The sequence below is a fragment of the Balaenoptera ricei genome, chromosome 15 (genome assembly GCF_028023285.1).
Source record: "Balaenoptera ricei isolate mBalRic1 chromosome 15, mBalRic1.hap2, whole genome shotgun sequence".
NCBI lineage: Eukaryota > Metazoa > Chordata > Mammalia > Artiodactyla > Balaenopteridae > Balaenoptera > Balaenoptera ricei.
In genome coordinates, this window is record NC_082653.1 from 44818596 (window position 1) to 44845345 (window position 26750).

The 26750-nt window shown below is 50.0% G+C and overlaps 1 protein-coding gene across 2 annotated transcripts; it reads left to right on the forward strand.

The window, feature by feature from the left end:
• The first annotated feature begins 22 nt into the window (after positions 1-22).
• APMAP (adipocyte plasma membrane associated protein) lies at positions 23-26483 on the forward strand. Of its 2 annotated transcripts, none has more exons than XM_059897081.1 (9): positions 23-186; positions 5028-5144; positions 9641-9756; positions 17042-17134; positions 19950-20066; positions 21178-21352; positions 21928-22062; positions 22478-22670; positions 24644-24769. In XM_059897081.1, exons 1-9 carry the CDS (start codon positions 95-97, stop codon positions 24752-24754), a joined length of 1149 nt encoding a protein of 382 aa, XP_059753064.1. In that variant the 5' UTR covers positions 23-94; the 3' UTR covers positions 24755-24769. The 2 variants fall into 2 exon arrangements, with proteins under 2 accessions (XP_059753064.1, XP_059753063.1); XM_059897080.1 differs by lacking the exon at positions 24644-24769 and adding an exon at positions 25403-26483 and having other exon boundaries at positions 24-186.
• The last annotated feature ends 267 nt before the right edge of the window (positions 26484-26750 follow it).

Sequence of the window (26750 nt, forward strand, 5' to 3'; positions counted from 1 at the left end):
CTGCCGAGGAGGGAGGCGGGGCCTGTTCGTCACTTCCGCGCGTCTGGCCGGAGGCAGGGGGGACGGGACCCAGGCAGCAAGGCGCGCGGGCGCCATGAGCGAGGCGGATGGGGTGCGGCAGCGCCGGGCCGTGCGGCCGCAGGTCGTCACGGACGATGCCCGGGTCCCGGAGGCCAAGGGCGGCAGGTAGGCCCGGCCCGGAGCGGGACCGTGACCCCGAGGCGGTGACAGCGGCGAGCGCCTCGTTTAGTCCCCGGGGGCCTGGCTTCACGGGAGGAAGCGGGCTCTCGCCGCGCGGTGCACCTGCGGCCCTTCGGTCATTGCCCGGCTCCCGGGCCCCCCTTCCCCCGGCCCGGCCGCACTTTCCCGTGGGGACTTCTGCGGAGCAGCCCGGGGCGCGCGGAGAGGGCCTCCGCACCTGCCCTTCTTTCCGCGCCTTCAGGAAGAACGGGGAGCAGAAGGGACGTTGTTGGGCAGTTTTTGTGAGGGTCCAGCCTTGCACATTTTCCTGGTAGGGACGGAGATGCATAGGGTACTGTCGTTGTTGGTGCCTAATAAAGGAAACCTCAGGTCTTTGGTCTCGCTTCTTTTACCACCCTTCCGGAATTTAAATATGCTTTGCTTTGTTAGCTAAAAACTGAAGCATAAGCCTTTAAAATTCTTAAAATTCTCCTCTTAACTTTATGCCCTGAGTGTCCTAACTTTGGATTTTTAGGAAGAACCAAGAGGCCCCACACAGACCAAGCTCAAAGTGTGGAACTGATTGACTTATATGTTGATAGAAATATTGGGACTATTTCTTGGAGTGCCAGCGGGTGTGGTACATACTGAATGCGGGACAGCTTTTGCCGAGAGAGACCGAATTTATTCCCTGATGATAATGAGAGGAACACATCTGAAGGAGAGACATAGCAGAGAGGAGCGTTTGGGCCCTAGAAAGGAGATTCATGGAGAGTTTTCAATAATATGAGTCTCGGGATCAGTGGAAAGGTCAGATATATGTTCCGTATATAGCCCTCACTGTAGGGCGATCAGCTTTCCTGGTTTGCCCTGGACTTTAGGACGTGGGACTCTAAGTGCTGACCCAGGGCAAACCAGGACAGGTTGGACGCCTTTTTGACTGTGGGTGTTGTGAAATCATCTGGTGATTACTTAGGAGCCTTTAGAGTAGACATGATCCGACTGGCAGTGCTGTGGTCCAGAAACTGTGCCAACACCGAGTCTCTACACACTCATGCCCAGGAGACCAGGAAGCAGCCAGCCCGGGTCTGTCTGGAGGTGCAGGGCATAGAGTGCCCGAGGGCACTCGTTCCATGGGCCCAACTCTCAGCTGGGCTCCCCCAGGCACTCCAGGCCCCAGGGCAGAGTTAATTCAATTGTTTTTCAGTTTCTCTGGGGGTTTCTTCCTTAATGGTAGGGTTAATCGAATGTTCCAAAGTCCTCACCTGTTGCTGGTCTTTCCCTGGGTGCCTTTTGCACTGTGTTGATTGAAGACATTTTCTTGGCTTTCCTGTGTTTCCCTCTTTCTCTTCTTTGCTCTTCTTCTGTGTCTTTGTAACAGTCTCTTTCCTGTCACCCACCTTCTTTCCTATGTGTATATTGTAATTCTTTAGTTTTTTCTTATTTTTATCATGCAGTTCTTCTCTATTTTTCACTTCTTTGTGGTGGTTTCTAGTAGTTCATCTGATTGTCATCTTGAATTACCTTAAAAGTTGAGGGTTCACCCTAAGACGCGAAAACGTTGTGTATAATGGGTGAAGTAAAGGAATCTGAAGGAAGTAGAAACGTGATGATGATAGAGTAAACTTCAGACGTGCTGAACAGAGTAAAGGAAGCCTTGAAGGACATACTGTTCAGTTAACAGAAGCAGGACAATAGATTTCGGTGGACAGGACATTGAATGATACCTTGCTCAGTCTCCTGACTCTTGGCATGAAAGGTGGCATTAGCTGTCTTTTCCTGATGAGGTCGTTGAGGTCTCTGTGAGTGACGTGGTTTATGTAAAGTTACAGAGGAATGGAGTCACAAGTGACATGAAAATGAATGAAGGACAGAATTGGCCGCTGGACAGTGAGAAGCATTGAGAAGAGTTGTGTGTGACTCTCAGGTTCCAGGTATCACCTTGGCACCTTGGGTTCCAGTCTCCCCTGGATTTGGGCCTAACAGGTTTTCCATAAAAATCACAGGTCTTTTTTGATCTCACTGAGTCTGTTGGTCAGGACTTCTTTCTGCGACTCAAGGCCCTGATGTCCTGTGTGCAAAAGTGGTTAGAGAACGCCCTCCGCCGCATTTGGCTGGTGCTGCAACAGGATTTTGTAAGTCGTGGCTGAGCCGATGGTAGTTGTCAAATCCTGTTGCGTCACTGTGATCGCTCTCTTGCCTTAGAGACTGTAGGAAATTTCAGGGTGCAGGTGTAGAGGTTGGGGCAAACAAGTTGATTTCCCAGATGGCACCTGGGAGGGAAGTTGCTGGCCTTCCGGATGTGTCAGCCCAGATTGGGAAGGAGAGTAGGATGGGCATGTGCAGCACTTTGTCGGATGAATGGAGGGTCCTTTATTTGAGTGGACGCAGGGCAGGTGTGCAGTGGGGGCAGCTGGGCAGGAGAGGCAGAACTGTGGCTGACTGTGAGTTCACAGGAGCTGGCGGTGAGATGGACCTGCCAAAGAGTTATTGAACCTTGGGCTAAAACAACCGTGTGCCCAGAGCCTGGGTGGGAAGCCCTCCGACCTCACCCCCAGGACCTGTGCACCCAGCAGTTACAGGCTCAGTGCCCAGGGGAGTGCAGCTCTCGCCTGTGCCGAGAGCTCGTTGAGTCCTGTGTGTCCTCGGCTGCATGGCTCTGCCCAGTGGTTTCTCCTGAAGTTTCTGGGCAGAGCTCATGGGTTTCGAGCCCTCCCCACCCTCTGCCCGACCTGCCGTACTGTTCCCCTGTGTGCTTGTCACTCCCTGGCGGGCCGTGTTTACACCAGGATGCACGGAGGGCGGGAACTTGATGGGGCCTGGCATGCCTGCCGTGTAGGGAGGTGGCCATTAAATGCTTGTGGGCTCCCAGGTGGTGCTGTCTGATGTGGCAGCCACTTGGCCACATGTAGCTACTTAAGTCTAAATTAATTAAAATGAACCAAAATTAAAAATTTAGTCCCTTTTTGGTGTTATGGAGCGGGTTTGAGGGATGCTGGGGCTGATGAGGGAAAGTGATGTGACTGTGGGGTGGCAGCAGCCACATGAGCTTCATGGGTGACACTGACGGGTTTGCGTGTGGGGGAATCTCACGGGGGAGGGGATGAGAGAGGCTCCCGGGTCAAGGCAGGTGGTCAGAGAGCTCCAAGGGCAGGAGTGGGGTGGGAGTGGCGAGGCTCTGTTTTATCGATGGGTAATAGCTGTCTGGTGAGGTTTCACAGAGAATGCAAAGCAGGCAGGCTCTAAATGGCTAAAAATTTGTGTTTGGGCTATTTTTAAAGTAATTGGATATGTAAAGTTGGAGTTTGGCGCTGATGGGCCTTTTGAGCTAAGGTGTCTCAGCCTGCAGTGAGGAATTAAACAGCCTGGGGCCGAGCTGCTGTTTCTAAAACTTGACCCTGTGCAGAACTTTCCAAAGGGGCTGGCCGGCGGTCAGCCAGGGTGTTGATGGACTTCTCTCACTGGGGAGGGGTTTGGATCAGGTCAGCGGTGTCCGGCCGCACATCAGGCACAACTGGGGGGGCTTGAACCTGCAAGACAGAATCTTGGGCCTTGTTTACAGCTGCCCCAGGGGAGGTGCCCCCCTCAGGAGCACTGGGCTGGGTGGCCTCCAAGTTCTTCTCCAGTTCTTTATACTCTCATTGTAAGAGGGGGCTGGCTGGGTCCGGAGCAGGGATGGGCTGTGTGGACACAGGCCTTTGTCTGAGTTCCGGCCGCCTTTCTAGCTGTATGCAGTTGCCTTCTGTCCTGGCTGGACTCCTCGTTTTCTCCGTCGTAGGAAGGGGCAACCAGGTCTTCAAGCACGCTGCCACAAGCTCTAAATCACATTCCTAAATTAAGATTTTCAAATGTACACAACAGTGTAGAAAAGGAGAGTTAACAATATAGAGTCCGAGCTAGATGGGAAGGCTCTGTTTTATGTGGAATCGTGTTCGGCAAGGAAAAGGGGCGCTTTGGCCAGTGTCACCATTTTCGTTGGTGAGTTTGCACAAGGCAGCTTCCCCTGAGGAGCAGGGGCCGGGGGTAGGGGGATTACATCAGCCCCCTTTGCAGGACGGCCCGTCCTTCTTTGTGGGGGCCCTGCGGAAGGGTTTGTGCGGTGCCGTGTGGCCTGCTCTTTGGGATTCCACTTTTTTTTTTTTTTTTTTTAATTTATTTTATTTATGGCTGTGTTGGGTCCTCGTCTCTGTGCGAGGGCTCTCTCCAGTTGCGGCAAGCGGGGGCCACTCTTCATCGCGGTGCGTGGGCCTCTCGCTATCGCGGCCTCTCTTGTTGCGGAGCACAGGCTCCAGACGCGCAGGCTCAGCAATTGTGGCTCACGGGCCCAGCCGCTCCGCGGCATGTGGGATCCTCCCAGACCAGGGCCCGAACCCGTGTCCTCTGCATTGGCAGGCGGACTCTCAACCACCGCGCCACCAGGGAAGCTCTGTTTCCTTCTTGAGTTTGTCTCTGAGCGATGCTTCTTTGAGTCCAGGTGGCCAGAGGTGGTGGCTCAGGGATGCTGTCTTCCCCGTGGATGAGGGTGGCTCCTTGCCTCAGCGCCACTCTCTCCTCTGTCACTTTGTGCCCATCAGTTCTTTGGGTTTGCCCACTTTTGACCTCTGCTAGAGGATCCAGGATACAGCTTAGCAGACTACCTGGGAAGTAACCGAGAAGAGTGTCCCACACGCTGAAAGGTTAACAAAAGAGCAAGGGCATGGAGTGCAGACACTGCTGACCTTCAGTCACTGGCATGGAGGTGGTGGCGGGCAGGCCGGGCGGGAGGGCTGCCCCTGCCCAGAGGGCCGAGACTGCGGCCACTCCGCCCGAGCCCTGCCCGGTGCCTTCATGTGCTTTGTCTCTGGCAGCTCCTTCAGCGGCAGAGTGTTCCGAGCCACCTTCCTGATGCTGGCCGTGTTCCTCACCGTCCCCCTGCTCGGCGCCATGATGCTGCTGGACTCTCCCATAGACCCGCAGCCTCTCAGGTGAGCTGCTGCACAGCTTGGGGGGCTGGGGGTGCTGCTTGACAAAATATAGTAAACGGGCTGAAACGACTTCTCGACTGATAAACCAGCCTGCTCTGAAAGGTAGGTTATTAGGGGAAATAGAGATCTGTGATTTCTTTAGTGCCTGTGTTTCATGTTAAGTTAGATGTTGTACAGTATTATCCGTGTTACTGTTTTAAAAACAAAACTGTACAAACCAAAATTAAAAACCAGAAAAATCCCAAACAAGAGAAGCTTAAGTGTTAGAGATGATTAACCTGAATTCATTTGAAGTGTCAAAAGCACACATAAACGAAGGTTAAGTTCAAGTTGCCTTCTTTAAATTTTTTAAGTAGCTGATTTGTTTTTTTTATTGATAAGTGCTATTTGTTCAGCAGTCACAAGTATGTTTGCTGGAATAAGGATTTATAAGTAGCTGATTTTTAGTAAATCTTGTAATTACTGTTCTATTTTTCCTAACTTACTCTTTATCAGTGGGGATCTGTGGGTAATGCAGTCCGTTATAACTTGAAAAAATAGTATACACCTCAGGGTCTCGTGAATGTATTCACATTTGTAATTACAGTCACGCAGAGCCAGGCTCCTCTTGGTGTGATTATTTATGACATCAGGGGCTGTGCAGTCTGCTTCAGTAAGTTCCTGTTTCCCCTCCGAACCGCCCAGGGTCATGAGGCTGTCTGAAGTTTACTGTGAGTGAGTTCATGTAAGACTTAAAAGCTTCAGATAAGAACCCTGTCTCAGTATAGAGAGAATCTAACAGGTACAACTGAATAACACGTTGGTGGTTTGTGAGTGAGAGTTGAGGCTTCATAGTGGGTGGTGTGTTGGGCGTCCTCTCCAACGGGCTCCCTCCTGCCGACCCCCTCACTGTGTAGAAGGATGCGGCTAAGCCTGCCCCAAATGCAAACTGCCTGGGCCTTTCTGGATAATCCAGTTGGCCAGGCGGGAGCATGAATTGTGTCCACAGCTGGGGATCAAAACCTGGGCTGGGGAGCTGGCCTTGGAGAGAGGAGGCAGCGGGGAGCAGGTGAGCATCCGGCGTCTGAGGGGACGGGGAGGATTAGAGCTTCCGTGACCGAAGACCTGTGGTCTCAGTAGAGGTCATTTATTGTGCAGAGTGGTGAAGAAATTCGGGGAAAGAAGGTGTGAAGTCCTGACAGCCTGGAGGGGAGCAAGGTCAGGAAGGCTTTGAGGTTGTGCAGAGTGAGCCCTGTCTGTGGAGTAGATGTGCCGGGTGAGGAGAAACCCAGAGAAACCGGTGTGGCTGACGGGCCTCTCCAGGGCTCAGAGTTAGGGAATGACTGGCTCCCACATTGGGGGTGTGGGCCCCCAAAGCCAGAACGAAGGCAGAAGGCTGGCAGATGGTGAGAACGGGAACGATCTGGGGTTTGGGGAAAAGTGCTGATGACAGCAGCAAACAGGACTTTTGTAAAACTCCCTTCAGAGCAAAATGAGCAAGGAAGGGGGAGACCCACCGACTGGGGCGAGCGGTGCAGTCTCAGTGCTGGTGGGGCTCAGTTGGCGGAGGTGTCCTGGGGGCTCTGTCTGCAGGGGATTCAGGAAAACAGAGGACAGGCAGACCCAGAGGGTGCAAGGCCAGGGGAGACCCTTCCAGGGTGGCTTGTTATGCAGTTGGTGGCAGTCCTTAGGGAGCAGAGTCACCGGGAAGGCTGCCAGACTTGGCCAGATCCTGCTGTGCACAGCAGCCTTCTTTTCCTCGTTAGGAAGATTGGGGACTAGTGGACACGACACACGTGACATCCCGATTCCTGGAGGGTGTTGCCCAGTGTCCGTCAGGGTACATTTTCCATGTGGAGAGATGGGAGCACAGTGGTTGTGGTCACCTGTGGTTGGCACGGGCGCAGGAAACTTGCATCAGCTCAGTGGTCCTCACGGCACAGGAGGGTCTGCTCGTGGAACCAGAGGGGTTGGGGTGGCTCAAAGGTTTCCTGAGCACCTCTGAGGAGCCCAGTGTGTCTCCCTACCGAAGGGGTCAGGGGGCATGGGACACTGTCTCTCTCCTTCCCCTGCAGGTCTCCCGTGGGCCTTGCCTGAGTTTTATTTTTTGTGTTTCTATTTGCTCCTCACATCCCTGACCACCTGTAGCACTTTGTTGCTACGATTTATTTATTATCTTTGAGTTTTACAGTTTCACCCTGCTAATAAAATGCATACTTTTGACAGTAATGGTAATAGCTTTCAGTTGCTAGAAGAATTACTATTCCTGTTGGTTTTTTAAATCATAGCCACAAAAATCTCTTCTTTAAAACAGTGTTTTTTATGTTAAATTTTACAGGAACTGAAAAATATGGTTTAAATATGGCAGAAACAGTCCTATCCTTTTATGAAAAATAATGTTTCTGTTCCTTTCTGGATGGAAGCTGAGTCCTTCCACAAAGTGGTGGGTGGAGGCTGCGGTGACCACTGCTGAATTGGGGCCCATGGGCCGTGTCCTGGCCACATGCTTGTGAGACACATTCACAGCTCACAGTCGGGGGGACATTTCATCAGTTCGATCTCGGAAGGAAGACGAAAGAGTGATCCTGATCAGATGGAACCATGGGGAGAAACAGGATAAAATTGGAAACTGAGCGTAAGTGGTGACTGAAGTTAGGGGGAGTAGCACGAGTGAATAGGAGTTAACAATTAATGAGTCAATGCGAGTCCACGGGACCTGGGCCGGCCCGAGGTGCTGGGCTGGGCCTCCTGGTCTGCTGTTCCCGGATGCTTCTGCGCCCAGCGGCAGATTACTCAGGCTCCTTGGGGGCAGGGACAGCGCTGTGCGTGATACACTGAGTAGTTTGATGCTGCAGCCGTTCCCTGAGGACTTCCTGAGTGTAGGGAACCCGGCAGCGTCCACGTGGGCAGAGGGAGGTTGAGTCTCAGGGGAGGCTCCTCTGCCACTGCTCTGTGTGCTTGTCTGTTGTTCCGTTTACACATGTACCTGCGCCTCGGGAGGTGTGACCTTCCCGGGCAGAGTTTGAACCCAAGTGTGTTGCAGGTCATGGTCCTGCTCTCCCCCTTTGGAAATAAAACTCCTTAGTTAACCCAAGAGTGTATTTTTGAAAAGCAGGTAGAAAGCCATAATTGGGAGGCAGCAGAGGGTGAAGCGGGGGGATTTAATTTGGGGGGAGTTGTGCTGTGTCTTGAGTAGGGGGCGGAAGGGAGTGAAGAGCTCTGCCTGGAGGGGGATGGGGGTGGAGAGTTCCCACATCGCCACCCCCCAGCCACCCACCCCCCCTTGGTTGTCCCACTCTGGTGGGCGAGGTGGGGGAGAAGTGGGAGCTCTCCCCCGTTCTTCCCTCCCTCCCTCCCACGGTACTCCCTGGGAGCCTCCTGGGTGCCAGGTGTTCAGGATACAACAGGGAAAAAACACAACAAATTCCTGATCTCGTGTGTTCTTGTGGGGACAGACAGTCGACATAGAGAAGTGAGAGCTGAAAAGTGCTGCCAACAAAGTCGAGTGGGGTGGGGTCTGTGCTTCTGGGGGCGGTGTTGGGCGCTAAATTGGGTGGTGGGAGCAGGCTTCACTGAGAAGGTTATGGGGAGGAGGCAGCAGACTTAGGATGGGAGATGCCTGGTGCCCTCAGGGACCAGCAGGGAGGCAGAGTGAGGGGAGGAGAGGAGGCTGTGGCCGGACTTCAGGGCGAGGAGCTCATGGAAGACCTTGGCTCCGGGGGAGAGGGCCCGTTGCAGGGGTTTGAGGGGCGGATGCCGTGATCTGACTGTTTCCCAAGGTGCAGGGGGGCTGCTGGGTTGCGAGCAGACTGTGGAGGACAAGGGAGGAGGTGGGGAGGGAAGATGGTGGCATGGACCAGGCTGGCAGCAGAGGACCTGACTTGTACAGGCGCCATCAGCAAGAGTTGCTGACGGGTTGGGAGAAACGGCGTATTTGCCTGTGGATGGAGAGGGGAGAGCTCCTGGGGCTGCTTCTGCGTGCGGGGAGGGGTCCAGGCCACAGAGGGAGCTGGGGGCCCCCCGAGAGTGACAGGCGGGAGACAGGTGCGTGGGTGCGGACGCTGGGGCTGTGGCGCCAGGCCCAGCCGTCTTCTGTCCCCTCTGTGGAGTGGGAGGTGAGGCTGTCACTGTGAAATGTCCACTCCGCTCCCTCTGTCTCAGCGGGACCCAGGTGGCCTGGCAGGCCAGGGGAGAATAAAGGCCTGGGTGTGTGAACCGGAAGGTGGAGCAGGTTGGATGGGTGGGCGGAGGCCCGGTGGCCTCGGGTGGCTGCGCGTGTGGAGTTCTTGCATCAGCCACGCTTAATGTTCTCAGTTCTCTTTTGTGCTATGACCTGTCCTGATATCCCAGGAAGTTCTTTTTCTTAACTTGTGCTTCTGGCAACTAAGGATGTTATTGGAACGTGTGCGCTTTGTCAAAGAATGGGGAGTTATGCGTGTAGGTCCTTGTAGGTCCTCCGTAAATACTTTCTTCATGTACTTTTATAGACAAATCCCTATAATTGCGTTATTTTACAGCTTCAAAGAACCCCCGCTCTTGCTTGGTGTCCTGCAACCAAATACGAAGTTACAACAGGCGGAAAGGCTTTTTGAAAATCAGCTTGTTGGGCCAGAGTCCATAGCACATATCGGGGGTAAGTAGACCCCTGGGACTTGGCGCTGTCTGTTGCCTGAGTGGGGTCCTGTGGGGGCAGCTCTGTGGGGAGCCCCGGGCAGCCTTCTTGGCTGCGGTCGTGTGCGTGTTTGTCTACCAGATGCCCTGCGGGAGCCTGTCACCTCTCCGAGTTGCAGGCCATTTTAGTGCTGGGTGATTTTGAGTTCATGTCTGTGAAGCATTTTATTCTGCTCAAACTGTTGGACCCTTTAAAATGAAAGGAGAAAGGAAAAAATGTGGACAAACATTGGTGTTTAGTTCATTTATCACGTTGGGTAGGTGTTACTTGATAGGACATTCCTAGCACAGATTGTCTTTGTGTAGATTTCATTTTTGAAAAGAACAGGAACCATTCTCAATATTTCCACTTTTTTTTTAAAGCTCACTTTGGTGGGTACATTTAAGGGTAACCATCTGCTTCAAACTTGCCCAAACCTAAGAACTGGAATAGGGTCTGGTTCTAATTCTTGAGTCTGTAGCAACCTGGAACAGGTCTTTTCTGTCTGTTAGAGTGAGAATTAAGCTCAGGAATCAAAAAATATAGTTAATGAAAAGGTTGCTGAGGGTTGAGGCATGAAGATTTCCCAGCCACTTCTTACCTCGGCTCACTGGCCGTCTTTCCAAAGCACGGTGGAACGGCTGTGGGCATGGACGGCCAGTGTGCTTCTGTTTCCTTCCGAAGGCCTGTCAGGCCCACGCCTCCACCTCTGTTGCTGTGGACCAGCCCCTCTTTCCCAGCCCTACTGTTTGGCTGGCCCGAGGACTGGGTATTTCTGCAGTTGGTGGTTTCTCTTTGGCAAAGTCAGAATTGTTCAGGAGGGATGGGCACTTCATGATAGAGCTTCATATTTCTCTTAAAAAGATTTTGATGTTTATTAATTTCACAGATTTTGTGTTTTTGGTTAAAAAAACCAGTATTGACATTTAAAACTGGAACTTTGAGGAGTTATAGTGATTTTTTAAAAAATCTCTCAGAGGATGCTTTTCTTGTCTTTTCTACTTGGCCTGATGCCTCATCTTGCTCTGTCATCACGCCTCCCTTTTCTCTCTTAAAGGAGCCGCTTGTCCTTTGGTGATATTTCTGGTTACCCCCTGCAGGTGTGAACCGCACAAAGGCCCCGGGGACCCACTGCTGCGGGCAGTGGAGGGAGGCACTAGCCTCAGGAGGTGCCGATGAACATCCTTTAATTTTTTAAATAGACTTTATGTTTTAGAGCAGTTTTGGAGTCACAGCAAAATTGAGGGGAAGGTACAGAGATTTACCGTATATCCCCTACCCCCTACTTGCCCCATTATTATTGTTTTTTAAAATTTATTTATTTTATTTGTTTATATTTTGCTGCATCGGGTCTTTGGTTGCTGTGCACGGGCTTTCTCTAGTTGCGCTGAGCGGGGGCTACTCTTCGTGCGGTATGTGGGCTTCTCATCCCAGTGGCTTCTCTTGTTGTGGAGCACGGGCTCTAGGCGCGGGGGCTTCAGTAGTTGTAACATGCGGGCTCAGTAGTTGTGGCTCACGGGCTCTAGAGCGCAGGCTCAAGTTGTGGTGCACAGGCTTAGTTGCTCCGCGGCATGTGGGATCTTCCTGGACCAGGGCTTGAACCTGTGTCCTGTGCATTGGCAGGCGGATTCTTAACCACTGCGCCACCAGGGAAGCCCCTTGCCCCGTTATTAACATCTCCCATGAGATGGTACATTTGTCTTAATTGATGACCCTCCATTGACACATCATCATAACCAGATTCCACAGTTTACATTAGGGTTCACTCTTGGTGTGTACGTTCTATGGGTTTGGACAAATGTTTAATGACATGCATCCATCATTATAGTATCATACAGAGAATTTGTACTGCCCCTCCAGAAATTCTCTGTGCTCCACCTCTTCATCCCTCTCTGCCCCCAGCCTCTGGCAACCACTGGTCTGTTTCCTGTCTCCTTAGTTTCGCCTTTTCCAAATGTCTTAGAGTTAGAATTATACAGCATATAGTCTTTTCAGATTGACTTCTTTTACTTAACTGATATGCATTTAAGGTTCCTCCATGTCTTTTCATGGCTTTATAGCTCATTCCTTTTTATTGCTGAATAATATTCCGTTGCCTGGATGTAGCATAGTTTATTTTTCCATTCACCTACTGGAGGACATTTTGGTTGCTTCCAAGGTTTGGAAATTATAAATAAACCTGCTGTAAACATCTGTGTGCAAATTATTTTGTGGACTTAAGTTTTCAGTTCATTTGGGCAAATACCAAACTAATTGCTGGATCATATAGTAAGAGTATGTTTAGTTTCATAAGAAACTGCCAAACTGCCTTTCAAAGTGGCTGTACCATTTTGCATTCCCCCCGAGCAATGAATGAGAGTTCCTGTTGCTCCACATCCTCGCCAGCATTTGGTGTTGTCAGTGTTCTGGATTTTGGCCATTTTAATAGGTGTGAAGTGGTATCTCATGGCTGTTTTAATTTGCAATTTCCTGCTGACATATGATGTGGAGCATCTTTTCATGTGCTTATTTGCCATCTGTATATCTTCTGTGGTGAGGTGTCTGTTTAAGTCTTTGGGATATTTTTAAAATTGGATTGTTCATTTTCTTATTGTTGAGTTTTAAGAGTTCTTCGTATATTTTGGATACAAGTTCTTTATCAGATGCGTCATTTGCAGATATTTTCTCCCAGTCTGTGGCTTATCTTCTTATTCTCTAGACGGTGTCTTTCTCAGAGCAGAAGTTTTTAGTTTTAATGAAGTCCAGCTTATAAATTCTTTCTTTCATGGATTATGTCTTTGGTTTTATATTTAGAATGTCATCACCACACCCAAAGTCAACTAAGTTTTCTCCTTTTTTATCTTCTAGGAGTTTTGTAGTTTTGTGTTTTACTTGATCTAGGTCTATGATCCATTTTGAGTTAATTTTTGTGAAGGGTGTGAGGTCTGTGTCTAGGTTCATCTTTTTGCAGGTGAATGTCCAGTTGTTCCAGCAACATTTGTTGAAGAGACCATCTATACCTCATTATATTGCCTTTGCTTCTTTGTTAGAGATGAGTTGTGGATCTATTTCTGGGCTCTGTATTCTGTTACTTTGATCTATTTGTCTGTTCTTTTGCTATTACCACACTGCCTTCATTATTGTAGCTTTATAGTAAGTCTTGAAATCAGGTAGTGTCTGTCCTCCAGCTTTTTGTGTTGGCTATTCTGGGTCTTTTGCTTCTCCATATAAGCATTAGAATCATTTTGTGGATATCTACAAAATAGCTGCTTGGTACTGCTTTGAATCTATAGATCAAGTTGGGAAGAACCTCTTGACAATGTTGAATCTTCCAATCCATGAACATGGAATATCTCTCCTTTTATTTAGTTCTTTGATTTCTGTTATCAGAGTTCCATGGTTTTCCTCGTCTAGATCCTGTACATATTTTGTTATATTTAAACCAAATACTTCATTCTTTTGGAAGCTAGTGTAAATGGTATTCTGATTTTAATTTCAAATTTCACTTGTTCATTGCTGGTATGTAGGAAACTGATTGACTTTTGTATATTATCTTTGTGTCCTGCAACCTTGCTATAATTGCTTATTAGTTCCAGGAATTTTTGTTGTTGTTGTTGATCCTTTGGGATTTTCGACATAAACAATCATGTCATCTACAAGTGAAGATAGTTTTATTTTCTCCTTCCCAATAAGTATACCTTTTATGTCCTTTTCTGGTCTTATTGCTTTAGCTAGAACTTTCAGTCCAGTATTGTAAAGGAGTGATGAGAGCAGACATCCTTGCTTTGTTCCTGATTTTAGTGGGAAAGCGTCTAGTTTTCACCATTAAGTATGATGTTAACTGTAGGTTTTTTGTAGATATTCTTTATCAAGTTGAGGAAGTTACCCTGTACTCCTAATTTGCTAAAAGTTTTTATCATGAAATGAGTGTTGGGTTTTTGTCAATGCTTTTTCTGCATCTATTGATATGTTCATGTAGTTTTTCTTTAGTCTGTCGATATTGTGGATTACTTAACCGATTTCAAATGCTAAACTAGCCTCGCGTACTTGGGATAAATCCCACTTGGTTGGGGCGTATAATTCTTTTTATACATTGTTGGATTTGATTTGCTAATATTTTCTTGAGGATTTTTGCATCTTTGTACATGAGAGATGTTGGTCTGTTGTTTTCTTTTTTAATTTATTTTTATTTATTTATTTTTGGCTGCGTTGGGTCTTCGTTGCTGCGCGAGGGCTTTCTCTAGTTGCGGTGAGCGGGGGCTACTCTTCATTGCAGTGTGCGGGCTTCTCAGGTGGCTTCTCTTGTTACGGAGCATGGGCTCTAGGTGCGCGGGCTTCAGTAGTTGTGGCACGCAGGCTCAGTGGTTGTGGCTCGCTAACTCTAGAGCACAGGCTTGGTAGTTGTGGCGCACGGGCTTAGTTGCTCCGCGGCATGTGGGATCTTCCTGGACCACGGCTCGAACCCATGTCCCCTGCATTGGCAGGCAGGTTCTTAACCACTGCGCCACCAGGAAAAGTCCGGTCTGTAGTTTTCTTGAAATGACTTTGTCTGGTTTTGGTATTAGGGTGATGCTGGCTTCATAGAATGAGTTAAGAAGTATTTCCTCTGCTTCTGTTTTCTGGAAGAGATTATAGAAAATTGGTATCATTTCTTCCTTAAATATTTAGGAGAATTCATCAGTGAACCCATCTCAGCCTGGTACTGTTTTAGAAGGTTATTAATTATTGATGCATTTCCTCAATAGATAAAGACCTATTCAGATTGTTTCTTTTCTTCTTGTGTGAGTTTTGGCAGATTGTGTCTTTCAAGGAATTGGACCATTTCATCTACATTATCAAATTTGTGGACATAGAGTTGTTCATAGTGTTCCTTTATTATCCTTTTAATGTCCATGGGGTCTATAGTGATGTTCCCGCTTTCATTTCTGATATTGGTAATTTCTGTCTTTTCTCTTTTTTGTTAGCCTGGCTAGAGGATTATTTATTGGGTTGGCCAAAAAGTGTGTTTGGGTTTTCCGTAGCATCTTACGGAAAAACCCAAACAAACTTTTGGGCCAACCCAGTATTTTATTGATTTTTCAAAGAACCAGCTTTTGTTTTGGTGATTTTTCTCTACTGATTTCCTGTTTTCAGTTTCATTGATATCTGCTCTAATTTTTATTATTTCTTTCTTCTGCTTACCTGGGGTTTCATTTGCTCTTCTTTTTCTAGTTTCCTAAGATGGAAGCTTAGATGATTGATTTTAGTTCTTTTTTCTTTTCTCATATATGCCTTTGATGCTACAACTTTCTTTCTAAGCACTGCTTTCTCTGCAGCCAGAAAATTTTGATAAGTTGTATTTTCATTTTAATTTAGTTCAAAATGTTTTCTAATTTCTCTTGAGATTTCTTCTTTGACTTATGTGTTATTTAGAAGTGCACGTTGTTTAATCTCCAAGTATTTTGTGATTTTCCAACTCTCTTTCTGTTATTGATTTCTAGTTTAATTTCATTTTGGTCTGAGAGCAGACGTTGTATGATTTTTATTCTTTTAAATTTGTTAAGGTGTGTGTTGTGGCCCAGAATATGGTCTGTCTTGGTGAATGTTCCATGTGAACTTGAGAAGAATATATATTCTGCTGTTGTTTGGATGAGGTAGTTGATATCCAGTTAATCAGTGATGCTGTTGAGTTCAACTGTGTCTTTACTAATTTTCTGTCTGTAGGATCTTTCCATTTCTTTTTATTTTTTTTATATCGAAGTATAGTTGATTTTCAACATTGTGTTAATTTCTGCTGTACAGCAAAGTGACTCAGTTACACATATGTATACGTTCTTTTTCATATTCTTTTTCATTATGGTTTATCCCAGGACATTGAATATAGTTCCCTGTGCTGTACAGTCAGACCTTGTTGTCCATCAGTATCTGTCCATTTCTGAGAGAGGTATGCTGAGGTCTCCTCCCCTAATCATGGATTCATCTGCTTCCTTGCGGTTCTGTCAGTTTTGCCTCATGTATTTTGATGTTTGTTTTTAGGCACATACATGTTAAGGACTGTTATGTCTTCTCTACAGTTGACCCTTTGTCATTACGTGGAGGCCTTCTTTATCCCTGATTGTGTTCCTAGGTCTGCAGCTGCTCTGAGATTAATAGAGCTACTCCAGCTTTCTTTTGATTAGTGTTAGTGTAGTGTATCTTTCTCTGTCCCTTCATTTTTAATCTATATGTGTCTGTATATCTAAAGAGGGTTTCTTGTAGACTGCATATAGTTGGGTCTTGTTTTTTGATACACTCTGACAGTCTCTGTTTTTTAATTGGGGTTTTTCTACCATTGATGTTGAAAATGATAATTGATATACAGTTGACCCTTGAACAAGTCAGGTTTGAACTGTGTGGGTCCACTTACACGTGGATTTTTTTCCAGTAAATACATTCTGCAGCACTACTCGATCCGCAGTTGCTTAAATCCACGGGTGCGGAACCTTGTGATGCAGAACCTCTCAAATGCAGGACCTGGAGGGTGTGAGGGCTGACTATAAAGTTATACAGACTTTCGACTGTGCACAGGGTTGACACCCCTAACTCCCAGGTTGTTCAAGGGTTAACTGTAGTTGGATTACTATCTCCCATATTTGTTACTGTTTTCTATTCATTGCCTTTGTTTTTTTATTTCTTATTTTCTCTTCTACTCTCCTTCTGACTTTGTAGTTTCAGCTGAACATTTATGATTCTATTTTCTCTCCTTCACATATCAGTTATACTTATTTTAAAAACTTTTTTTAGTGGTTGCCCTGGAGTTTGCAATATACATTTAAAAATATGGAGCATTTCATGAATTTGCACATCATCTTTGTGGTTCCAGTTCTAGTGTATGTGCTGCTGAAGTGAGCACTTAATTTTACACCGAGGGCCTTCCTAGCAGTTCTTCCCCTTTGGTTGGGTGTAATCGGCTTCAGCAGCAGACACTGACATGAAGCAGACGTGAACAGCCCCGAGTGCTGAGTGTCAGCCCGAGGGTACCCGCTTCTTTGAGGGTAGAAAATCCTGTTTTTATCCCTTACTGGTGTCTGCTGTGCCCTGGATCCAGCCTCAGGGTCATGACCATGCTGGTTCTGAGGCCCCCATGGGGTTTATCGCTGCACGTGTTAAGACTTTTGTCCCCAGACACCACTTGCCTTCATCTTCAAAACTGCCGTTTCCTCTCTGGAGATAAAAAGCACAGACTGGCCGCCTCTGTTGTAGAAGGTTGTGAGAGCACAGTTCTTAGGCTAACCCAGTAACACCCTTATTCCCTCCTATCTTTAAACAGATGTAATGTTCACTGGTACAGCAGATGGCCGAGTCGTAAAACTTGAAAACGGTGAAGTAGAGACCATCACCCGGTTTGGCTCAGGCCCATGCAGTAAGTCAGTGACCCCTGACATGTGTCTCTTCCAGGCACCCAGGAGGGTGCCAGGAGGAGCTGAGTTCCCCAGAAGTCGGGTCCTTGGAGGAGGAGAGCCTGATGGCCCAGCTAGAGGCTGCCTGGGCTCCTCATTTGCCACCTGTGCTTGCAGTTTCCCATCCAGCTGTGGCCGTGGCCCTGCCGGGCCCCCACACCCCAGAGCTGCTGCAAGAGGTGTGGGCTTTGTTCCTCACGTGCTAGAGCGCATTCCTGCACTAGCCCCTCAGGAACCTCAGCCCTGCATCCAGAGTGAAATACCCTTAGGTCACTCAGCTTTTAGAAACTCACTGTTTAAAAACTGGTAGCTCCCAGACTTATTTGTTATCTTTTTTTAAGAGCTAGAATGTTTTTCTAAAAATGATGCATTTTTATGGTGAAATGCGAACAACGCGGAGAAGAAAGTAAAAATCACCTCAGAGTCTTCTCAGATGTAACTGTTAACAATTTAATGAATAACTTTTCAGATTTCTTTCTGTTCATGGATACTCACACCCACACATGGTTTTATGTGATGGAATCATACTCTACATTTGGGTATTTAACCTGCTTTTTCCCACTCCGTATTTTGCCTATAAGTGCCTCTGCAGTAAGTGCCCTGCAGTATACACCTTGAGGAGCACACCCTGCAGTAAGCACCCTGCGGTGAGCACCTTATAGTAAGCACTCTGCAGTAAGCACTCTGCAGTAAGCACTCTGCAGTAAGCACCCTGCAGTAAACACCCTGTGGTAAGCACCCTGCAGTAAGCACCCTGCAGTAAACACCCTGCGGTAAGCACCCTATAGTAAGTGCCCTGCAGTAAGCACTCTGCAGTAAGCACCCTGCAGTAAACACCCTGCGGTAAGCACCCTATAGTAAGTGCCCTGCAGTAAGCACCCTGCCGTAAGCACCCTGCAGTAAGCACCCTGCAGTAAACACCCTGCGGTAAGCACCCTATAGTAAGTGCCCTGCAGTAAGCACTCTGCAGTAAGCACCCTGCTGTAAGCACACTGCAGTAAGCACCCTGCAGTAAACACCCTGTGGTAAGCACCCTATAGTAAGTGCCCTGCAGTAAGCACTCTGCAGTAAGCACCCTGCCGTAAGCACTCTGCAGTAAGCACCCTGCAGTAAACACCCTGCGGTAAGCACCCTGCAGTAAGCACCCTGCAGTAAACACTCTGCGGTAAGCACCCTATAGTAAGTGCCCTGCAGTAAGCACTCTGCAGTAAGCACCCTGCCGTAAGCACTCTGCAGTAAGCACCCTGCAGTAAACACCCTGCAGTAAGCACCCTATAGTAAGTGCCCTGCAGTAAGCACTCTGCAGTAAGCACCCTGCCGTAAGCACTCTGCAATAAGCACACTGCAGTAAGCACCCTGCAGTAAACACCCTGTGGTAAGCACCCTATAGTAAGTGCCCTGCAGTAAGCACTCTGCAGTAAGCACCCTGCCGTAAGCACACTGCAGTAAGCACCCTGCAGTAAACACCCTGCGGTAAACACCCTATAGTAAGTGCCCTGCAGTAAACACCCTGCGGTAAGCACCCTATAGTAAGTGCCCTGCAGTAAGCACTCTGCAGTAAGCACCCTGCCGTAAGCACTCTGCAATAAGCACACTACAGTAAGCACCCTGCAGTAAACACCCTGTGGTAAGCACCCTATAGTAAGTGCCCTGCAGTAAGCACTCTGCAGTAAGCACCCTGCCGTAAGCACACTGCAGTAAGCACCCTGCAGTAAACACCCTGCGGTAAGCACCCTATAGTAAGTGCCCTGCAGTAAGCACCCTGCCGTAAGCACTCTGCAATAAGCACACTGCAGTAAGCACCCTGCAGTAAACACCCTGTGGTAAGCGCCCTATAGTAAGTGCCCTGCAGTAAGCACTCTGCAGTAAGCACCCTGCCGTAAGCACACTGCAGTAAGCACCCTGCAGTAAACACCCTGCGGTAAGCACCCTATAGTAAGTGCCCTGCAGTAAGCACTCTGCAGTAAGCACCCTGCCGTAAGCACTCTGCAATAAGCACACTGCAGTAAGCACCCTGCAGTAAACACCCTGTGGTAAGCACCCTATAGTAAGTGCCCTGCAGTAAGCACTCTGCAGTAAGCACCCTGCAGTAAGCACCCTGCAGTAAGCACTCTGCAGTAAGCACCCTGCAGTAAGCACTCTGCAGTAAGCACCCTGCAGTAAGCACCCTGCAGTAAGCACTCTGCAGTAAGCACCCTGCAGTAAGCACCCTATAGTAAGCACCCTGCAGTAAGCACTCTGTGATAAGTGCCCTGCAGGGAGTGCCCAGCAATAAATATGCTCTGCCACAGGTTTAAAAAGAGTATAGGTAGTAGAACAGGAGAATGGATCTAAGCAGTAAAATAGGAGCTTTCCCTTTATGACGGGTGGAGGGACCCTGCCATGTCCCTGGATGGGCACAGCATTCAGGTCCAGCTGTTGGGCTTAAATCCCACTCCTGAGGTTCTGGGGGATTCAGGAGTGGGGCCTGGGTCTGCTGACGTCCCTGAGTTAACTGTTTGAGTCTCAGGATGCTGATGTGAACTTGATTCTTGGGTATCAGTTGCTGTGCTTATGTCCACATCCAGATTCTCGGGTGGTCCCTCTAGACATGCTGGACAATTGTCCTGAGCTCTAGGGGGGCTGGAACATGGGGGGCCGAGTCTGTCTCTGATGCCATGGTCTGTTTTGTTCTCTGCAGCATGATGCAGGTTTAGGACGGGGTGGAGGAGGTGTTTGGACACTGAGGGGCCACAAATCTTGGACCAGCCACTGATTCCTGTCTGTTTGTTTCCCTAGAAACCCGAGATGACGAGCCTGCTTGTGGGAGACCCCTGGGCATCCGGGCCGGGCCCAACGGGACCCTTTTTGTGGCTGATGCATACAAAGGGCTATTTGAAGTAAATCCCTGGAAACGTAAGTGACAGTAACTTGTTTCCTTCTATGATGATTGCCGATCTTTTAAACAATATGTGCATTTATTTATAAATGGATTTAGTAGAATTTGTTCAGTACAGTCTACTGGAGACCCTGATGTTTTTCTTACTCACTGAATGGAACTGAAAATATTACCTGCAGATACCAGCCAGTATTCACACCGTGTGGCTCCTCACTTATGCCTGCTTCTGGCGCATTCCCTCCTTTCCCCTGGCCTTTGTGTTTGAGCCACAGGATCTCAGCAGGACTCATTTTGAGGATGTTAGGCTCCTCTTCTTAACTTTACTTCTCTGTGTATTTCTCTGCTTCTGGTCTCGCTGTTTGTTTTCTGCCTCTCTGTCTTTTCAGTTTTCCTTCCTCCAGCTCCTTCTCCTGTTTCTCTCCCCTGACTGGGCGTGATGTCACCTCGATCAGTGCTACAGTATTGCTGTGTGCGCTTCAGCGGGAGGTTCATGCTGAGGGAGGAGTTGCCATCGGGGGTGGTGCACCGGGCCCCCGGGCGGCCCCTGCTCTGCTGGCTGCTGGCTGTGTGAGAGTTACTCAGCCTCTCTGTGCCTGCTTTCCTCACCCACGGGGCAGGGATGACGGGAGTGCCTGCCATGTGGGATAGTTGTGGGGGGTTTAAATGGGATTATATGTGGGAAGCGCTGAGCGCTCCTTGAACGTTTGTGCTACAATCTAAAAAGATTTACTATGATTCCTGCTTTTTAAATTTAAAAGCAGATGAGGTGAACATTCTATAATTCTCTCAAGCAAACAAATAGAAAATTGCCTTTTTAACCTAAGATCCTTAGCAGATTTTTAAGTCAGTTGGTCTTGATAAAAGGAGTTCCTCATCCTTAGAGGGGGGATTCTGCCTTTAGTGGAGCTGGTCTAAAAAAAATTCATCACCTAATAGAAAGAAAGGGAAACACTGATTTTTACTGTAAGAAGGAATAAATCTTCTGTCAGGACACGGAGAAGCTCATTTAGTTTTTCCTTTTAAATCAGTTAGGCCGATTGATATTTTGAAATTATTGAGATACACGTTCTTAGAATACAAGCAAGTCTCTCCCCTTCTTTCCTTTTCTTCCTCCCCCCCTTCCCTCAGGTGAAGTAAAACTGCTGCTGTCCTCCGAGACACCCATTGAGGGGAGGAAAATGTCCTTCGTGAACGATCTTACAGTAACTCGGGACGGGAGGAAGATTTATTTTACGGATTCTAGCAGCAAATGGCAAAGACGAGATTATCTGCTTCTGGTGATGGAGGGGACGGATGATGGTCGGTGAGTGTTCCTTCCGGATCTTCTCCTCAGGGAGGCCGTAGACAGGCAGGGTGACTTCGCAGAGCTTATTACATCCCGGAATTGTTGGGGTGTTTCTGAGCATAGTACTCAGCTTTTAAGGGAGGATCTTACTGTCTCCTGGAAACAGGTGGCGGACACAATGAAACAGCGAGATGTTCTCACTTTCTTCTTTAGAGTAATGAAGGTAGAATGGCCAGGCTGTCTGAGGGTGTGGTCTCGCAGCCGGGGGAGACCTCACAGGTGGCCTCTGAAGGGGACTCCTGTGAGGCTGCAGCCACGGTGGCCCTCCCTGGTGCTGAACCAGTGCTCAGGTCAGCGAGAGAACTGACCGTGGGCTTTTCTGGAGGAGGGTGCCTGGGTCTGCCCTGGACAGGGATGGGCCTGCAGGGCCAGCCTGGAACTGGTCTGAGCAGAGGATGGGGGCCCTGCTACTCTTGTGGAGGACGAGTCCCCCTCCATAGGCCCTGGCCCAAGGGCCCAGACCGGGAGCAGGGCTCCAGCCCAGCAGGGGCCCCCAGACACCCTGTGTGACCCTCCGCTGTTGGCTCCCGCAGCCTGCTGGAGTACGACACCGAGACCAAGGAGGTGAAGGTTTTGCTGGACCACCTGCGGTTCCCCAACGGGGTACAGCTCTCTCCTGCGGAGGACTTTGTCCTGGTGGCGGAATTGACCATGGCGAGGATCAGGAGGTGCGTGAGCTGATGTCAGGTCCACCGGGCTGTGGGCCGGGCGGGTGTGAGGTGTCAGCTGCAGAGCCTGCGACGCAGCGGGTGCCTGTCCTGTGTGATGAGAGAGTCATCTTCCCTCTCCCTTCCTCAGCCTTCTTGCGCGTCATGGGCTGGGAGAGTCTTGATGGAATGCTGACTGCAATCCCGGCCCTTTTCCCTGCTGGTGGGCCTGGTCCGGCCCTGCTTCCTGCACCTGCTTCTCGCTGGGCCCAGGGCTCTGAGGGCTTCTAGGAGCAGCCGTGACATCGTTCGTGATGGACGTGTTTACAGTTGTATCCATTCGGTTATTGGGACCAAGACCAATTTGGTGCTCGGCTAAAATTTTTCCTTCAATTGGGGGGCTGCCACTCATTGCCTGCTTGGGTGAATTTTTCAGGTTCTACGTGTCTGGCCTGATGAAGGGAGGGGCCGACCTGTTTGTGGAGAACTTGCCTGGATTCCCGGACAACATCCGAGCCAGCAGCTCCGGGGGTTACTGGGTCGGCATGTCGACCATTCGCTCCAATCCTGGGTTTTCCATGTTGGATTTCTTATCCGAGAGACCGTATCTTAAAAGAATGATTTTTAAGGTAACTGTGAAAACTATTGATTTCAAAAAACAAAATGAAAATGCATCTAATTATGGGTTTTTTGACCTTTATGGAAGCTCTGAAAATTCTAGTTCTGCTTATAGTATTTGGTGCTTTTAATGACTTCTTTAAAACACATTTTATTCTTCACCTTGTAATGTAAATGTAAACATTTGAGCCCTCTGATTTTTTCTCCTGGTTTCCTTGTCTGGGTATTTTTATCGTCACCCTCCCCATCATGACCTGTTGGGGCCTCTGCCCTGCCTGTCCCTCTTGCTCTCCGCTCTCCCCCAGACCCCGCCCCGCTTCCTCCTGCCTCCTCGGAGCCTCATCACCCCCTTCATGGGATTCTGCCCATGTCCTTAGTTGCAAATACTAAACTATTTGAGACTTAAGGTCCTGGAAGGTGCTGGGCAGCAGTTGCTGAGTCTGTGCGGCACGTAGCCCTGTGTCTGTGCCCTGCCAAGGGCTGCGGGCACCTTCTCAGTGAGGCTGGCCCACGTCCTTCAGTGTTGTTCCGAGTTCGGCAGGTCACTGTTCAGAAATGACGCATCATCGGCTGCAGAGTTACATCTGTTCGCTGGGGCCTGGAGGGGGGCAGAATGGCAGAGTGGGCAAGGAGAAGGGTTTTGAGGAAGGCCTGACCAGCTATGGGGCCCTGGGCAGGGGACGTGGTCTCTCTGCCTCAGTTTCTCCATCTGTCAAGTGGGAAGAATAATAGCACTTCATTGGGTGATGGAAAAATTTAATGAGAATATGCAGATGATGCCCTTAGCTGAGTGCTTGAAGCTGGTACCCATCAGAGGATGTGCTCTGTCCGTGGTGATCGCATCTCTCCCCTGGTTGATAGGATGCATCTCTGCCCTGGTGGGACGTGTGCTCCATCAGAGCAGGTGCTCTTTCTGTTGAGTTCCCTCCTTTATCCTCAGCACCTAGAACAGTGTCTGCATCAGGAGCCAAGACCGTGCGTGAGAAAGAGCCAGCGGGGTGGGCGTGTTCTCGGACATGGGCGTCCTGGGCAGGAGTGGCCCGGCGTCTTCATGTGGCTGGGAGATAGATGGTGGGTCTGGGGCAGGTGGGAGGTGGGAGAGGACCACAGGCCTTGCAGACTTGAAAAGGAGGTTAGATTTTCTTCAGAATGTTGTTGAAGTCTTTGAGGATTTTCTTTTTTTAGTTTTGAGACAACATCAGACCTAAAAAGCAGCAGGAAGGGAACAGAGAACGTCTTTCCCTCAGCTGTTTGCAGGCAGGTGGCTGACCAGTCGCCCTCGGACGCTCTAAGCACTGTTCCTATAGCAGGGACGACCCCCTTGGGACAGGATATCCCGCGGATACGGGTGACCCTCCGGTGCACAGACCCAGCTCAGGCTCGCCAGTGGCCCAGGGGTGTCCTTTGTAATGGAACTGTGCCCAGGGTCGGGCTGGCTTAGTCGCTGCCTCTCCTTGTCCCCTTCAGCCTGGAGCAGCTCCCAGACCTGACCTTCAGGATCCCAGGTCAGCTCTGCTGCAGAATGTCCCTGCCTTGGGCTGCCTGGTGTTTCTCACGGTCAGGTTCAGGCTGTGCCTCTCCGGTGCCCTCAGTGTGACCTGTCGGGAGGTGCCTGGTGTCCACTTGTCCCTGCAGTGCCCGTCACCTCATCCAGTGGTGGCTGCCGGGTTTCCACTGTGAAGTTACTCTTTATCATTTGTAATTAATCATTTGTAATTTATCATTTGTAATTAATTGTAGTGGGGATAGTTAGTAAGTGTCATTATGATCTCGGGGTTGATGGTTTTATCAGTGATTATGATCGGTTAACCATTGTTGCTTACTTTGACGCTCACATTGTCCGGCTGTGGCCAGTGGGAGCCCCATCCGTATGGCCCCTTGACCTTTGCATGTGTCCCAGTCGTTCTTGGAGTAGTTCCTGCTTCCTGGCCCTGCACATTGTTCACGCTCCTCTCGTTCTTTCCCTGCCCCGCTCTGGGGTCAGCCGTTTCTCAGGGATCCTGGCTCCTCCGAGAGGGGACAGGTGCCAAGTGTGCTTACTGACGGGGTGTCGCTGCTCCCAGGCCCTCGTGACAGAACTGGGGGTATGTTTTAAGCTGCCAGTTTTCTTACCGTCTGTGTTTGTACTTCCCTTCTCTAAGGGTGAAAAACCTGGGTCTCATACTCCTTCATACCTATGTGATCAGATTCCCCAGTTGTCCCTGTCTGTAGCCATTGTCCCCTGTCACGTGGCCTCAGCTGTCATGTGGCCCCCGCATCACATGGCCCCGGCTCAGGCTCTAGCACCCATGCCAGCCCTTTTCCCTCCTCCCAGCCGTGTGCAGGGGCCTTACCTCTCAAGGGCTCATGGCCTGTGCCAGGTCACCCTGCTGCAGGACACCATGTCCCCTGCTTGGGCCCTGACACCCTGCTTGGAGCCATGGCCCTGTCTTTTCTCCAGCGTGGACTCTCCCTGCTCAGACCGACTCTGTGGTCTGGGCCGCCCCTGCATGCACCTACCCTGCTTGGCTCCACAAGCCACTTCTTGACTGAATTGTTCAGGTGTGGGGTGTGCCAATATTTTAAAAAGGCAGCTGCAGTGCCGTGTGGAAGCGAGCCGGGGGGGAGGTGGTCCAGCGGCCGGGAGAGGTGGGGGGCAGGGTGGGTGGGACGTGCACAGCAGGTGACAAGAGCCACGGTGCCCGGCCCGCGGGACTCCATGTGGCCCGCATCACGCTCCCCTCTCACTGTGCTTCCCTTTCAGCTGTTCAGCCAGGAGACGGTGATGAAGTTTGTGCCGCGGTACAGCCTCGTCCTGGAGCTCAGTGACAGCGGGGCCTTCCGGAGGAGCCTGCACGACCCCGATGGGCAGGTGGCCGCTTACGTGAGCGAGGTGCACGAGCATGACGGGCACCTGTACCTGGGCTCCTTTAGGTCCCCTTTCCTCTGCAGACTCCGCCTGCAGTCTGCCTAGGCCCGTCGTTGCCCTGCGCGCCACCCCTGGGCCAGGAGGTGCGTGGACACACCCTTCCCACCTGCACCTGCCGGTCCGCGGAGGTGTGGTGCAGCCTCTCGGGACACCCTTACCTGGACTTGGCCTTGCATCTGCCGTGGGGGAGATGAGTCCACGTAAAGCCCTTTTCTCTTCCAAACCTTCCCAAGTGCAGTGATTCTTTAGGACCCGGGGACTTAGTGCACTTAACAGGCTTCAGGTGTGGGGATGGAGCTGTGGGTGAGTCGGCTGGCGTCTCGCTTTTGCTGCTGGCTGTGTCCCGCCAGCCTCGATGCCTTTGTTGTTAAATGGGTGATATCTGTCTTTGTGGGAGGGGCTCCGGGAGGGCTCGGAGAGCTCAGAGCAAACGTGTGTGAAGCCTCGGATGGGCTGTGCAGGCGAAGAGGGCACGGCTACGTTCCCCAGAGTCAAGTGAGGCCCGAGCCTCGGCCCTGGGCGTCCCTCCTGTGGCTCCCACCCTCCTACTGCACCTGGCCCCCTCCCTACCCGGGTCCCCGCCAGCGCTCTGAAGGCCAGGACCCTGGGTGTGTGTCGAGGAAGAGCACGTTGATTCCAGCAGCTCAGAGGACTCACCGGCTTCTCCATGGACAGCCTGCCGTGCGGATCAGAGGATGGGGAGTGAAGGTGGGCGCTGGGCACCAGGAGTCCTGTTCATACGCCTGGTTCCTCACCCCAGACCCAGGTGTGAATAGTGCACGTGCTGGGGTTGCGTCTGCTCTAGTGTTACAAGCCTGACGCTGCTGTGTGTCCTGACGGGTGTGTCCACACATGGTCCCGGTTGTGGGGTGATCCATGTGATTATGGTAATTAAATGGACTTTTCTGCTGATTAACCTCTTGATGGTGTTGCCTGGGAATTTCTTCTGTGCTTTAATCTACTTTAACAGTGAGTGAGGTCTTGTCCTCTGCCTGTCGTGAGGGCTTTTCTGCTGGGGTCATGTTTAGATTTGCTCGGGGCCTCCCCTGTGGCCGCCTGCCTCCCACGCTGACTCAGTCCACATGACACTGCTCTCCTGTTTCCATTCTGCAAGGTGGGGCTGATGTCTGCTCCTTCCTTTCCCACGTATTTGTGAGAACACGTCAGGGATTGTGTCTCTGGA